The 13467-nt window shown below is 36.9% G+C and overlaps 1 protein-coding gene and 1 long non-coding RNA gene across 3 annotated transcripts in view; one reads left to right on the top strand and one right to left on the bottom strand.

Annotated features, from left to right (window-relative positions):
* The window catches only part of camkva (CaM kinase-like vesicle-associated a), a 43484-nt gene extending 30387 nt beyond the window's left edge, over positions 1-13097 (top strand). For both annotated transcript variants that reach the window (XM_055214038.2, XM_055214039.2), the window contains exons 2-11: positions 4286-4388; positions 5374-5505; positions 5719-5793; positions 6010-6148; positions 8090-8210; positions 8305-8380; positions 8692-8828; positions 8954-9032; positions 9190-9277; positions 9357-13097. In XM_055214038.2, the coding sequence (XP_055070013.2) occupies positions 4294-4388; positions 5374-5505; positions 5719-5793; positions 6010-6148; positions 8090-8210; positions 8305-8380; positions 8692-8828; positions 8954-9032; positions 9190-9277; positions 9357-9620 (1206 nt within the window). In that variant the 5' untranslated portion in view covers positions 4286-4293 and the 3' untranslated portion in view covers positions 9621-13097. The remainder of the gene's footprint in view (positions 1-4285; positions 4389-5373; positions 5506-5718; positions 5794-6009; positions 6149-8089; positions 8211-8304; positions 8381-8691; positions 8829-8953; positions 9033-9189; positions 9278-9356) is intronic.
* The window catches only part of LOC129450992 (uncharacterized), a 31269-nt gene continuing 26636 nt past the window's right edge, over positions 8835-13467 (bottom strand). The window contains exon 3 of the long non-coding RNA XR_008646531.2: positions 8835-9597. This is a non-coding gene — a long non-coding RNA (uncharacterized lncRNA). The remainder of the gene's footprint in view (positions 9598-13467) is intronic.

Raw genomic sequence — 13467 nt, forward strand, 5'->3', positions numbered from 1 at the left:
AGCACTGCCATTTGGTGCAGAGATCAGCTCATTTGCATTTTAAAGGACACACCCAAAAATGGCACATTTTTCCTCACACCTACACTGTAAAAAATACTTTTCTGCCTTAACATTTTTTGTTGAATCAACTCTGATTTACAAGTCATTTCAACTTATTTCTCTTGAATAGAGATGAGTTGTTATAACTAAAAGTGAGATGTTTGACTTTTAAGTTGACTTTTCTCAACTATATTTTATAAGTTGTGACAACTCATCTTCGTTGACATGACTTGTAAATCTGAGTTTATTTAACAAAACATTTTAAGGCAGCAAAGTATTTTTTACAGTATTTTTAAATTTAACATGTTATAATAAATTATCTATATGATATTTTGAGCTAAAACTTCACATAGGTACTCTGAGGACACCAAGATTTGTCCCTGTTAAGACAATATATTCTTAAAAGTCACTGTATTTAAGTAATTATAAACACAGTCTGATATCATAAGGTCATCATCATGCCTTCCCACACTTTTAGAATTTTTTTTTAAATGTACCCAGCCAGCTGTCACTGGGGCAGTACCCTTTAAAAAGGTCCTTATATGTACCATTAGGTACAGATATGTATACATTTTGTACAAATACAGCGGGGAAATAAGTATTTGACACATCAGCATTTTTATCAGTAAGGGGATTTCTAAGTGGGCTATTGACACAAAATTTCCACCAGATATAGCCATCAAGCCATATTGAATTCATACAAAGAAATCAGAACATTTAAGTATACAAGTTGAGTCATAATAAATAAAGTGAAATGACACAGGGAATAAGTATTGAACACACTTTATTTAATACTTTGTGGAAAAGCTTTTGTTGGTGATTACAGCTTCTAGATGCCTCTTGTAATGAGAGACCAGTCGCCTGCATTGCTCAGGAGTGATTCTGGCCCATTCTTCCACACAAATGGTCTTTAAATCTTGAAGGTTCCTTGGGCCTCTTTTATGAACTGTATGTATACTAATATGTATCTTTGAGGTACTAATATGAACTCTTTAGGTGCAAAGCTGTACTTTTTGAAAGGGTACCGCCTTAGTGACAACTGGTTTTTTTTCTGAGCAATTTTGCTCTAGAAAATGTTTTATAGCCATCCAAACACAGCCCGGATGTCTAGGCTAAAACAAAATTTAGGCTGTCAGTGAAAATTTAATAGACATCTAACCATAGCCCACAAATAAATGAAATAAAATGAAATAAATTGCAATTACTGTTGACTTTGTGGAATATCACACATCTTGGAAGTTTATTTTTTATTTTTGCAAAAACAAGATTTTATTTTGCTAGAAAGGGGTTACTCATAGCTGGAACGGGTCTATGTAGTTAGATGGTGAAATGATGGCTATTGCTTGCTGGGTTAAGATAGACAGCAGACAAACAAAATTTTTTCACCTTCAACCTGTGGACAAAAAACGACCTGTGGCAACTGTTTAAAAGTACCCCAATTCTTCTGGAAAACCTCGGACTTGGCAACACTGTGCTATAAAAGCTAATATAAAACTACTATGGTACTTTTCATGTTACATACTGTATATGTCACATTACAACAGTAAAGTGTGTTGGTTTCATGACTTCACAATCCAACATCTCTGTTTCATATCAGACAGTTTAATACTGTTAAATAAATGTCATCTCTGTTGTCTACTGCCATCGCATGCTTACAGAGCTGTCCTAAAAAAGCATGAGTACTGCATGTTCGAAGAACAGATCTTCTTCCTGCCACAAGTGGAAGTTGTCACTTTGGGAATACATTGCCATAATAGGCCTTATTCATGTGTGGTTATGAGTGCGCTGTCTGCCAAATCTCTCTCTCCCATGCTTTCTCTCTAACTTTTGCTCTCAGTTAAATGAGAATTTATTCCTTCCTCTAAGTTTGGCTTCGTAAGAGAGAAGACAGTCAGGGTCGCGGTAATGACTCGCAGCTCATTGAAAGAAAAATAAGAAACGACTGCGTATGTTTTAATTGTCAATGAATGTGGAGGGGAATCTCAAGGCCTCACGGCAAAATTCATAATTCCTTCACTGGCTTCACACCATCATCAACATGCACATTCTTTCAACACATGTACAATTAAAATGTGCACTAAAACATCACCAACAAAATTCTCTAGTCATAACTATATTGTGCTTTGACAGACTTGGGAAAAACATTAGTTGTGGAACATTTTATGCGTCTTTAATTTAATTCCGATCTCTCTGATAAAGCCAATATGGAAGTGACTTAAACTGCAATTCATCGACTGGCCACTAGAGGCTGACTCCAAAAAGGGAGTCAATTCCCATAGACCCCCATGTTAAAATGCAACTTTACAGCAGAAAATAATGTTTACAGTCGGGTACAAAAAGTGTTTTTGGTCTATATAGCTATTTTTGCCCTTCATGACAACTGTGAGAGGGGTGAATATTTTTGCACTCATCTGTTTAAATTATATTAAGCATTAAAGTTCTGCATAATTAAGAGGGTGTTGCCACTTGAGTGACGGGTGATATACCACTGCTGTCACTACTGTCGAGCTAGGGGGCGTGGTTTCAGCAACCAGCCACCTCAGCTTCACCAACATCCCACCTCTTTACCCATTTTTGGTTATCCACGAATGATGCGCAGTGACATGCTGCCAAGATGGCTACGGCAGGCACCGGCTACTATTGGCTTCAAACAAGCTCTTTACAAACCTATGGGTCCCTTTTCTTTCTAAAGGTAGTGATCGTGGTGAAATCTCAATCCTTATATTACTAGACCTTAGTGCAGCCTTTGACACAATAGATCACACAATCTTACTCAATAGACTAGAAAACTATGTTGGTATCAATGGTCAGGCATTAGCCTGGTTTAGATCTAACCAATTGTTACCACTTTGTTTATGTAAATAAGGAAGAGTTATATCACTCCCTGGTTAAATACGGCGTACCACAGGGTTCAGTTTTAGGTCCAATCCTATTCTCATTATATATGTTACCTCTAGGAGACATTATCAGGTAACATAACAAAAGTTTTCACTGCAATGCGGACGATACCCAGCTTTACATCTCGTCACATCCTAGCGAAACTCACCAGTTTTCTAAGCTAACAGACTGCATTAGCGATATTAGGGACTGGATTGCACATAACTTCCTTATGCTAAACTCCAATAAGACAGAGATACTTAATATCGAACTGAATCACTCCAAACATAATATGTCAGATTACAAGTTGCCCATAGATGGGTGAACTGTGGTGCCATCTTCCACGGTTAAGAACTTAGGTGTGGTGCTCGACAGCAATTTATCCTTCGATAGCCATATCTCCAATGTCGCCATCTTAGAAATATCTCAAAAATACACCATATGCTGTCTACATCTGACGCAGAGAAGCTTATCCACGCTTTTATGACCTCTAGAATAGACTATTGTAACTCGTTACTCGAGGGATGTCACACAAATATATATAAAAAAAATATATATATAAATATATTTAAATCTCTCTCAAGGGTTTTTGTCCTCCTAGGAGTTTTCCCACAGAGTTTTTTTCCTAGGGGGGGTTTTCATCCCCGGGAGAGTCAGCCAGCATTGGCCTAACTTAGCACTTTACTGTATACATTACATTATTACTACGCTCGCTTGTACGGTTTATTCTTAGCTGCTGTTGTCTTCTTCTTATATTATCTATTGATTATTCTGTGTTTTTCCCTACATCTATGCATGTAAAGCTGCTTTGAAACAATTAACAATTGTGAAAAGCGCTATATTAATAAAATTGAATTGACGTCACAGACACTACGTCCATATTTTTACAGTCTATGCCCGGACCCCAGGTTGGGAAACACTGCCCTATGATATCATTGCAGAGGACCTTTTTTAGAGATTATGGGTCTGATTGATTTATATTTATTCATACATTTGGCAGATGCTTTAATCCAGAGCTTCTTACGGTGCATTCAAGGTATACATATTTATCAGTATATGACCTGTGATTCCTGGAGAATCAAACCCACAGAGTTAATGCAACACTCTACAGACTTCAACAGCAGTGAACTAAACTGATAAAATTTCATATAATGAATGCACATTGCTATTAAATAATTTGTTTTGTCCAAAGCAGCTTATAGTGCATTGCAGCTTAACGCATTTTAATCAGCATGCACGTTCCCTGGGAATCGAATTTACAACCTTTGTGCTGCTATTGCAATGCTCTACCAACTGAGCTACAATTTTCTTAACAAAACTTCCTATTTGGATTAAATAGATCTTGTTTTGTGTTTGGTTGTGCTTGCAGAAGCAGCCATGCCATTTGGCTGTTTGACACTGGGAGAGAAGAAGGATTATAACAGTCCTTCAGAGGTCACAGATAAATATGACCTGGGACAGGTAGTGAAAACGGAGTATAAATCTATGCATGCATTTCTTTGCATCTCATAGCCTATTTAAAGGTGCCATAGAATGTAAAACAGTATTTACCAAGAAATAGAAATAATAGGAGTTCTGTACATGGTAATGGCATACCGTGAGCCTCAAACACAAATGTTTCCTGCCTATTATGGAAACCTTGTGCATGCAAAAGACAGCTGGAAAACAGGCCAATCTCAACATACTGACTGTGACGGTACAATTGCGATTTAAGCCCCAACATTAAATTACACATTAAATTAATTACAATGCTAAAAACAAAGTTGTGGCTGCTGAGTTAGCGCTATATGCTAGCATTTAGGCTGAAGTACTATCGACGTTAGTTACATTTTGCAGTCCATACTGAAAAAACACAAACTCACACTCAGAAACGTCCATTTCCAATCCCTAAATAATTGATTATTCCTCAAAATCTGTATCTTTGTCTGATACAGGCTCAAACATAAGATCTGTTTACACACACACACACACACACACACACACACACACACACACACACACACACACACACACACACACACACACACACACACACACACACACACACACACACACACACACAGCTACTGAAATGAGTCACTCTGAGAAACAGCCAATCAGAGCAGAGCTCAACATTATTATTCATGACCCTTACAAATAAGGTAATAATAGATCTTTTGATTTAGGGGACAAATCCTGAGGTTCTAAATGGACATTTTTGCACTTAATAAAGTCACATACCTTCTATGTAGATATTAGAGAAGAATGTAACATATTGTATAAATACATTCTATGGCACCTTTAATCTGTTCATTGTAATATTGCTGTACATTTGGCCAGAGATACAATATGTGTACTCCCTCCTTTTAATTCCAAACCTCAATTTTAGTGAAGTCTATTGTGATGTCCACATCATGTTTTGGCCATATAGCGTACTGTACATGAAACTTGTGTGAGTTTTTTCATCTTTCTGAACAGGGAGGAGTTTTGTGAAATATTCAGGGCGAAGGACAAAAACACCTTGAAAATGTACACCTGTAAAAAGTTCCTGAAGAAAGACGGGAGAAAAGTACGGAAAGCTGCCAAAAACGAGATCCTCATCCTGAAAATGTACGATTTCTGTGCGGTTTATTTATACAACCTAGTTAGTATATTAAAGAAAGGCACACGCAGATGGTGCCTTGTGTTACGTTTATGATGCAACTGTTTATGATGCAAATGATTTTATTTTTGCAGATAGACTTCAGCTCTTTCTGCTTTCTGCACTTCCATTGACAGAATTACAGTTTATCTCACTTTCTCTCTTTCTCTTTCTCGCCGCAGGGTGAAACATCATAATATCCTGCAGCTGGTCGATGTCTTTGAGACAAGAAAAGAATACTTCCTCTTTTTGGAACTGTAAGTGCTTTGGGATTTGTGTGTGTGTGTTTAAAAGAAGATACAAAAGTGCATGGATACATTTCACTCAATTTAAGACATTTTTGTAGCCCAATCCTTTTTAAATCCTGTGTAAAATACAAAATAGACATCTACGGTTGGTCTGCAATATGTCTTGTATTGTTCCCGAGTGGACCATTTTGACTCTCTCATAAATATTTGGTTGGTTTATCGAAGGGCCACAGGCAGGGAGGTGTTTGACTGGATCCTCGACCAGGGCTACTACTCAGAACGCGACACCAGCAATGTGATAAGGCAGGTGTTGGAGGCTGTGGCTTATCTCCACTCTCTCCGCATCGTCCACAGAAACCTAAAGGTGATTTAGTGCTTTACTTCCATCTAATGGTCACCAGGTAGAATAACAGCCACAGAACATTCCTTGTTAGGATTTTCACATTTTAAATACAATCAAATGCTTTAATAAAGTCTTATTACACGGCTTGTTGGAATGCTTGATTCTGATTGGCCAGTCGGGACATTTGCAGGTTTGTTATTCTCAAATAACAACTGCTCAAAACTAATAACACATGGTAATCTGGATGCTGCAAATCATTTCGACAGGTACAGTGTAATAAAATACTTATTACATATCAGCCCAGTCTCACGAAATTTCGTTATATAGTCACGTAACTTTTGATTCTTTTTACGTGATATTATCATGAATTTCCACGCTTTTTCGTGATCGTATAACGAATTCCTGTTTTCGTGTGATTATCATCACGTATTGTTTACTCAACTGTTTTGTCTTATTTTCTTACCATTGTTGCTTCGGTTTAGGGTTAGATTTACAGAAAATGACATCCCTACCCAAACCCAACTCTAACCCTAATGCCAGGTGACAAATAAAAAAATAAATCAGAAAAACTGTATAAATCAATATATGAAGTGCCATTCTAATGCAGTGGTTCTCAAACTTTTTCAGCGTGTGGCCCCCTTTGTGTATGGTGCATTCATTAGTGCTGCCTTATTTTTTTTAGGTTTAATTTCACAGAATTCATGATAAAGTAATGCATTTTATAAAATGTCATAAAACTGGAGCCCCCCTGGCACCATCTCGCGGCCCCCTGGGGGCCCCATACCCCAGTTTGAGAACCACTGTTCTAATGGAAGCACCAAATCTAACCCTAAACTGAAGCGACAATGGTTTAAAAATAGGAAAAAGCAGTTGAGTAACCAATACGTGATAATCACAGGAAAACAGGAATTCGTTATATGATCATGAAAAAACGCAGAAATTCGTGATAATATCACAAAGAAAAGAATCAAAAATCACGAAACCTCGTGAGACTGGGTAGCATATTTACAAATAATTAAACCAAATAGTGTGTTTGTGACATTTCTTGTCTTATCTTAAAACAGAAAGCAAAGTCTGCATTCGTTAAAATTAATAAAATATTCAAATTCGATATTTACCTCATTCCTGTTCAACAAACAAAACAAAACAAAAAACGTTTCATCATATCTATATATTTTTTCTCTGCTTATAAACTCTTAAATATAGTTTTTTTGTTTAAAAAATAAAAAAATAACAAAAAGCTGAAATAATTGCATTTTTGTGAAGGAATTTTGTTAGAGATCAGATTCGTAATGATTATCAAAACATGCACAGAGTTTAAAATTTGTAAATAAAGTTTTGGCTTCAGTAAATAAATTGGGTGAGTGCGAGTGGATACTCGCGGTATTGCAGATTAACATACAAATTTATCTGGAACACCTTTTTTGATGCAAATTTTTTCTCTTAAATGACGAGATAACTAGTCAATGGCGGGGAAAGAGTTCATGTTCCATATCTTACTTATGCTACGTACACACCAAACGAGGGGCATCGCGTTACTCGCTCTAGATTACTCGCGGGATTTAACTTCATGCGAATTTTTCGTTCGAGTTGAATATTTTTAACTTGGGCGAAGACGTGTTAAGGCGAATAGCGCGTTTTCATGATAAACGCACCACCCATATTGCGTCATTCGCATCGTCCCATGCGAGGACGCGTCTGATCGCATCTTTGCATTGACTTTGTAGGTAATCTACTCGCGCAAATCGTTGAACTCGTGTCTGGTGTAAACCCACGGTTATGAGGTAAATAGTCACGTTATAAGCACTTCGTATCATGCGCCCTGATCACACTTATTTCTTATTTCTGCGATAACAACCTGCTGCTTATACATTATCCCTTACTTAGCAATGTGTCTGTATGGTCTCACACGTACAATAATATGATATTTACTCATCTACCTGTGTCTTCTCACCACCACAGCTGGAAAATCTTGTCTACTACAACCGCCTGAAGAACTCCAAAATCGTAATCAGCGACTTTCACCTGGCCAAACTTGAGAATGGTCTCATTAAAGAGCCATGTGGCACACCAGAATATCTTGGTACATAAAAGTCTCAGTTGTTTCATTAAACTTTAGTTTATATAAGTTATTGCCACATATGTTTCATAATTTACTTTTACTGTGCATCCTATAGCTCCAGAGGTGGTTGGCAGACAGAGATACGGTCGACCAGTGGACTGCTGGGCCATCGGTGTGATCATGTACATCCTGTGAGTTCATCCGCATGTTTGAGTCATTGTCTGATCAGATACATTCATCCTCATTTACCTTTCATTTCATTTTGCATTTGCACACAATGGTATACCTACAGATGTGCGGTCACGTGCCTGATATGAGCTTGGAGTCAACCATTGCATGTAGTCATATTGCATCATTGCCATTCTGTAAGTGTGCATTATTTTTGTTAGTCTGTAATGAATCCCTCCCAAATAATCAGTTGTTAGTGATGTGTTATGTGTTCTTTTGCTTTTTTTTTTGAACATTTGAATACTGATGACTGATGATTAAGTGTCTCCAACAGACTGTCAGGAAATCCGCCATTTTATGATGAGACAGATGATGACGAGTATGACAACCATGATAAGAATCTGTTCCGGAAAATTCTGTCTGGGGATTACGAGTTTGACTCGCCCTATTGGGATGACATCTCGGATTCAGGTGGGATTATATCAATTTTTTTATAATGTTTAACAGTGATTATACATGCATTACAGTCATTATCATTTAAACACAATATCAACACAAAGTTGCAGGATTTAACAATTTAACCATTTGCACTGCAGCAAAAAGTCTAGTTGCATGTTTAATGGAGGTGGACCAAGACCAGAGACTCACTGCACAGGAAGCAATCAGCCATGAATGGTAAAAATCCTCTTCAAATGACACTTTTATCCAAAGAAACTTACAGTGCATTCAAGCTATACATTTTTTGTACCTATGCACTCTTGCATGTAACTCATAAAATGAAACGCGTAAAACTATTCAGTTATCATTTGAAATAATCTGGTTTGTTATTTAGGATATCCGGAAATGCCGCCTCAGACAAGAATATCAAAGATGGGGTTTGTGCTCAGATTGAGAAAAACTTTGCTAAAGCTAAATGGAAGGTGAGATGACAAATATTTTGCATTCATCCTAAATGATGTTGATTTGTAATCTAATAAAATGTTGAATTGTCTCATTCAGAAAGCTGTTCGTGTGACCACCATGATGAAAAGACTCAGGGCTCCTGATCAGAGTGATTCTGGGGCATCTAGTCCAGCACTCGGAGCGTCAGGAGGTCCGGTCACCCCTAGCATCACCCCTGTTCCCCTGGCTGCCACACCAGTGCCTCCTCGCAGTACCCAGGAGCACCCAGAGGCCCACGAAGAGGGTGCCATGGTTCCCACACGGTGTAATGGAGAGATATTAACAACCCAGCAGCCTGCTGGTGAGACCAGAGAGGAATAAAATTACTGATCCTGAAAAATATACAGTAGTGACTAATAGAAGAACATACAGTATATATAAATTCATATTGAAAACTAATGGTGGAGCAAAATTTACTTGTGCTTAGAAGCTTATAGCCATTATACATCTGTGCAAAAATGTATAAAGTTACTCCCAGTCCAGTAGCAGTCTATTTGTATTTTCTTTAAATATAAATTTGTTACATTTGAAACCACGCACGGGTATTTAATTAAAGGTCCACTGTGTAGATTTTTAGCAGCATCTAGCAGTGAGACTGTGAATTGCAACCAATGGCTCAGTCCACTGAATTGCAACCCCTTCCATTCGAAATGCATAGTGAAGCTATGGTAGCCGCCACAGGACAAACATGTCATCCTCTGAGACAATGGCCGTTTCTCAATCCGAAGGCTGCAGCCTGCGTAGGATGCATACGTCATCAAGCCTGGTTTATTTAAAGCAACACTATGTAGTTTTTTTACCTTAAAATAATGTCTCTAAAATTATTTCAGTGATAGAACAACTTTTAACTGGACAAATTGTACTGTTGCTGCAACCTGAGCAGCCTCCTAGCTGCTACAAGCACACTCTGAAAGTGGCGGTGGAGGGTAGGAAACACAGCCCCGCCCCTCCCCCAGCCTGCAGAAGAGTGTCTGATACCAGGCACTGTTGCGCTTTTCAACCACATGGGGGAGCTGTAAGTCATTTTTACATGGAAACTACATAGTGTTGCTTTAAAGGGGACATATCATGAAAATCTGACTTTTTCTACAGTGCTACAATTGAGTCCCCAGTGCTTCTAACAACCTAGAAAATGTGAAAAAAAAACAACCCAGGAACTTAGTTTTGGTAAAACATTCTTTCCTAAATGTGAAAAATTAGGTAATTAAATTTGTCTCCCCTTGTGATGTCAGAAGGGGATCTTATTATAATAATACTGCCCCTTAATTTGCATTATCCAACCACAGCACTGGCAAAATAATTGACAGCACAATTGAGTTTCAATTTCAACCAACCGCCATTATGGTGATCAGTGTTTGCATTTCATCCACTCATTTGCATTTAAAGGGACACACCCAAAAACGGCACATTTTTGCTCACACCTACAAAGTGGCACTTTTTAAACGCTGTAATAAATTATCTATATGGTATTTTGAGTTTTAACTTCACATGGGTACTCTGGGGACACCAAAGATTTATTTTACATTTTAAGAAAAGTATTGTGAAATATCGACTTTAAATTAACTAAGCATTACATTCGCAAGTCATAAGCATATTAAAACAATTTACGATTACCTAAGAATAGAAACAAGACAGCAGCCTACAAATGCGACCTACAGCCTTCGGATTGAGAAACAGCCAATGTACTGACAAAATTAACTCTATAGTAGCGTTTAGGGCTAAGATAGAAACATGACGGCACGAATTGGCGACTTCCATGTAAGGTAATAAAAACAATACAGTTCATTTTGTAAGGTCTTTATACACCACTGATAAGTTATGTATATTATATTGCATTTCTGTCAAAAGATCAGTGGCGGCTCGTGACTGCTCATCCGAGGGGCGCAAATTCAAAATAGGTGTTTGGTGTGTCGTGTGTTGCTTGTGTTTTCAAAATATGTGTTTGTTGCGTCATGTGAACCATGTGTATCAGGTGTTTTGTCAAAGTGGGTGCCTGCTGTACACGCGTCAAAACCGCTTATGATAAAGGAGACGCTCACGTTCACAAAATACACGCAAGACACTCCGTAAACACTAAACTCTGATTACGCATGAGATTATGTGAGTATCTTGCAAACGTGAGCATCTCTTTTGTCATGGACCCTTTAGACGCATCTGCGGCGGGCGCTTGTTTTGACAAGACACGTGATGCATAGGATCGCTCGACGCATAGAACGCATATTTTGAAATTACGAACCACACACATAACGGGCTACATACATGTTGTGACGAACTTCACATCGAACGGCCTCGAAAAAAGAAGTCGTCACCGGCCGCCACTGCATAAGACCCTCCTGAAAGTTACATAATGTACCTTTAATTTTCCAAATATGATGTTGTTAAAAGTTGAAGTCAAAACCCTTGTTGCCATTTTTTTAAGAATGTTATATGTTAAATGTTATGATCTTTTCATGATGGGCTACAAAATTAAAATTTAGTATTATGTAAAATATTTGTTTTATTTTGGTTTAAATGTGGTATGTTACATGAAACAAAAGCTGTCACATATTATCAAAGCAGTTATGAAAAATTATGTAATTTTTCATATGATTACTATACACTCTTAAAAATAAAGGGGCTTCACAATGACAAAGAAGAGCCATTTTGGCTAAAACGTTCCATAAAGAACCTTCAACATCTAAATAATCTTTCTGTTTGAAAAAAAGCTTCTTTGAGGAACCAAAAATAGCATCGATGTGAAGCACCTATATTTTTAAGAGTCTTGGTAGCTAAATAGCCCGTCTGTTTAATTATTTTTATAATAAAATATTATAAAACTGTCACTGTACTTTACCATCCCTCTATTATTATCAGTACCATCACTTCATCATTATCATATTTGCTGCTGTTTTTGTTCCGCTGAATCAAACTTTGCTCTGCTGTACAATTATCTTGAATTATGTAGCTGTTTTTTATTGAGTTTGCCCTTGTATTTGTATTCTGAAGAGCACTGCATTTATACTGAATATATTTAGCCTGATACTTTGAAGCCTAAAGGTTTCCAAAAGATTCTATTAATGTGCAGTACATATGAAGCAATATGAATATTGCTGTAATACTGTGAAACCGCCATACAGGTAATAAGATGTTCCTGCCATATTTCATACAGGTAGCCAAGCAATCTGCTCTCATTGGTCGTTTGTATACTCAACATGATCTCACAGCTGTACATTATGTTAAATTAATGTATTTTGCCAAAACCCTGGATTTATTTATCATGTCCTTGTGCAGAAAGAGTAATCAAGATGTCGTTAGACTGTATAATCCCACTGTAGCTACAGGACAAGTGTTCATTATGGCCTATGTATTTGTTGTTTGTTTTAATTGTTGTGATCAAACCGCATAGATGCCAAACAGAAATTTAATTTTACATGGATTTTGGTAAATATACTTCTTAGTGTATATAGTTTTCTCTGAGTTTTAATGTATTACCGCAGTATTGTAAAAAATATATATATTTGACCTTTATGTGCATTCAACATGTTAAATTGAAATCTTTCAGTCATAATTTTCTCTTGTTTATGCTGTGTGATAAGAGGCTCTGTGAACATTGAAATATATTTTCTGCGAAAAGGTTTTATGTAGAAGACAGAGCAGAAGTAAAACCTTGTCCGTAAAGAAATTAGGCAGAAGTGATTGTGTACACTAAAGAAAAATTGTGTATTTCATCACTTTCATGTATCAGCTCGACCTATTATGTCATGTTTGTGGCTTCTGTATTTTGGTACTTGATGTGCAGAATAAATGTTTTCAACAGTGTCAGTTTTCCTAGTGGTTCTTACATGTTGTTTTATGTTAAACAAATCTAAAATCTTTACATTTTTTCAATCGATTAGGACTGTTAAAAGATTAATTGTGATGAATCACATACAAAATAAAAGTTTGTGTTTGCTTGTGTGTGTGTGTGTGTGTGTGTGTATACTGTGTGTATATATTATGTATATATAAATACACACATACATGTATGAATTTAGGAAAAAGTTTTTTTAGGTATATTTTTTATTTATATTTAGCCTATAATATATATATATATATGTAAATGTTTCTTAAATACAAACATTAATGTGTGTGTATGTATATATATAATAATTACACACAGTGCACACACATAAATTATGCAAAAAACTTG

Source organism: Misgurnus anguillicaudatus, chromosome 8 (genome assembly GCF_027580225.2).
Source record: "Misgurnus anguillicaudatus chromosome 8, ASM2758022v2, whole genome shotgun sequence".
In the NCBI taxonomy this organism is placed as follows: Eukaryota; Metazoa; Chordata; class Actinopteri; order Cypriniformes; family Cobitidae; genus Misgurnus; species Misgurnus anguillicaudatus.